The sequence below is a fragment of the Austrofundulus limnaeus genome, unplaced genomic scaffold (assembly GCF_001266775.1).
Source record: "Austrofundulus limnaeus strain Quisiro unplaced genomic scaffold, Austrofundulus_limnaeus-1.0 Scaffold29, whole genome shotgun sequence".
NCBI classification, from domain to species: Eukaryota; Metazoa; Chordata; class Actinopteri; order Cyprinodontiformes; family Rivulidae; genus Austrofundulus; species Austrofundulus limnaeus.
This window is the reverse complement of record NW_013952431.1, coordinates 1621736-1623021: the sequence shown is the minus strand read 5'-3', so window position 1 is coordinate 1623021 and position 1286 is coordinate 1621736. Positions and strand designations below refer to the sequence as shown.

Below are 1286 nucleotides of genomic sequence, written 5' to 3'. Positions count from 1 at the left end.
TATATATATTAAACCCTGGCCTCTCTTTCAATCTTTCACAAGCCTTTTCCAACAGATATAAACTTATAGTTCTCATGAAACAAAAAACAGAAGGCAGAACTTCTGATGAGAGATAAACCTGCTGTGACCTGTCATTAAAACGATAGATATAATTCTTACCTAGCTTTACTCACAAYACTAGAACAGTAATGCAACATTTTAAAACAAAGCCTTCCATTTTGCTTCCACCAGCATTTATTTGGAAAACAGACTAATATTTAATAAAAATGTGAAATATTGCATTGCATCACACAGTAAGCTTAATAACTTCCTGTCAGAGTTGACTCCCTAATCCCAGTTTTGTCTCTCCTAGTCCTCCTCGCATAACAATATTCATCTTCTGACCTGTCACTCTGAGGCAAGTCTCCGTGCACTGATGCAATCAAACAGAAAAAGAAAAAAAATCCCCCCTCAGGTGACACTTTTTGACATGATTCTTTCAGCTCCTTGCTGCTGATTTCACTGCAGGACTTGTGAGCAGTTTGTTTCCTTTCCATCAGGCAAAACCCCTTTCAACAAGAGACCTGCTCAAGTGTTTTTATCAAATAAAAAGGTAAAACTTGTGGCGTTTGCTGTGAACCTGTCTCTAAGCTGTCGTGTGTCTGGAATTCTCTGATCTTTTGCTGCTTCCATGACTGCATACTGCTACGTTTTACTTTGATCATGAAGTTTTTTTTATATTTAAAGTATCACGGCTACAATATGGTTGGGACTTAGTCTGTTACCTACTGGCACAAGGGTCRAGAGGTTGAACCAGTTTAGGGGATCATTTATTGGACCTGCACCAAATAAAAATTCAGTTGAGGCTTATGTTTGAAATTTCTATAAGTTGATCAATTTACTGCTTTATAAGCATCCATTTAAATTTTTATGTTTTTTTTTTTTGTTTTTGTTTTTTTTTTGGCGTATGTCTCGTTCTGCAATTTTTGTGCTATTTAAGCAATTAATTTATCAGCTTTTTCAGCTCCTTCAGGATATTCTCTGGCTATGATTTTAAATCCTTCAGCAATTTGTGATTTTAGAGATATTTAGCTTATCTCGCCCTTTTTTGTTTGTTTGTTTTTCCCATTGAAAATGAATGGAGATGTCTTTAACGTCTTTAAAATTCTTCAAAAAGTTCATAAATCTTAATCTGTTTCTGCTTTTTTAACTTATTTGTGCCACAATAATTTCAACTTCCATCAGCTTCTATTTTGCTGACTTTATTTTTTTCTGCTTTTTTGGCTATCATTCTGACATTTTATATT

General features: G+C 34.5%; 1 protein-coding gene across 1 annotated transcript in view; it reads left to right on the top strand.

The window, feature by feature from the left end:
- Positions 1-561, top strand: part of LOC106515459 (glutamate receptor ionotropic, kainate 4) — a gene marked incomplete at its 5' end in the record, with an annotated part of 1868 nt that extends 1307 nt beyond the window's left edge. The window contains 1 exon segment of the mRNA XM_014005282.1: positions 508-561. Within this exon segment, the coding sequence (XP_013860736.1) occupies positions 508-516 (9 nt within the window).
- Between the last annotated feature and the right edge of the window lie 725 nt (positions 562-1286).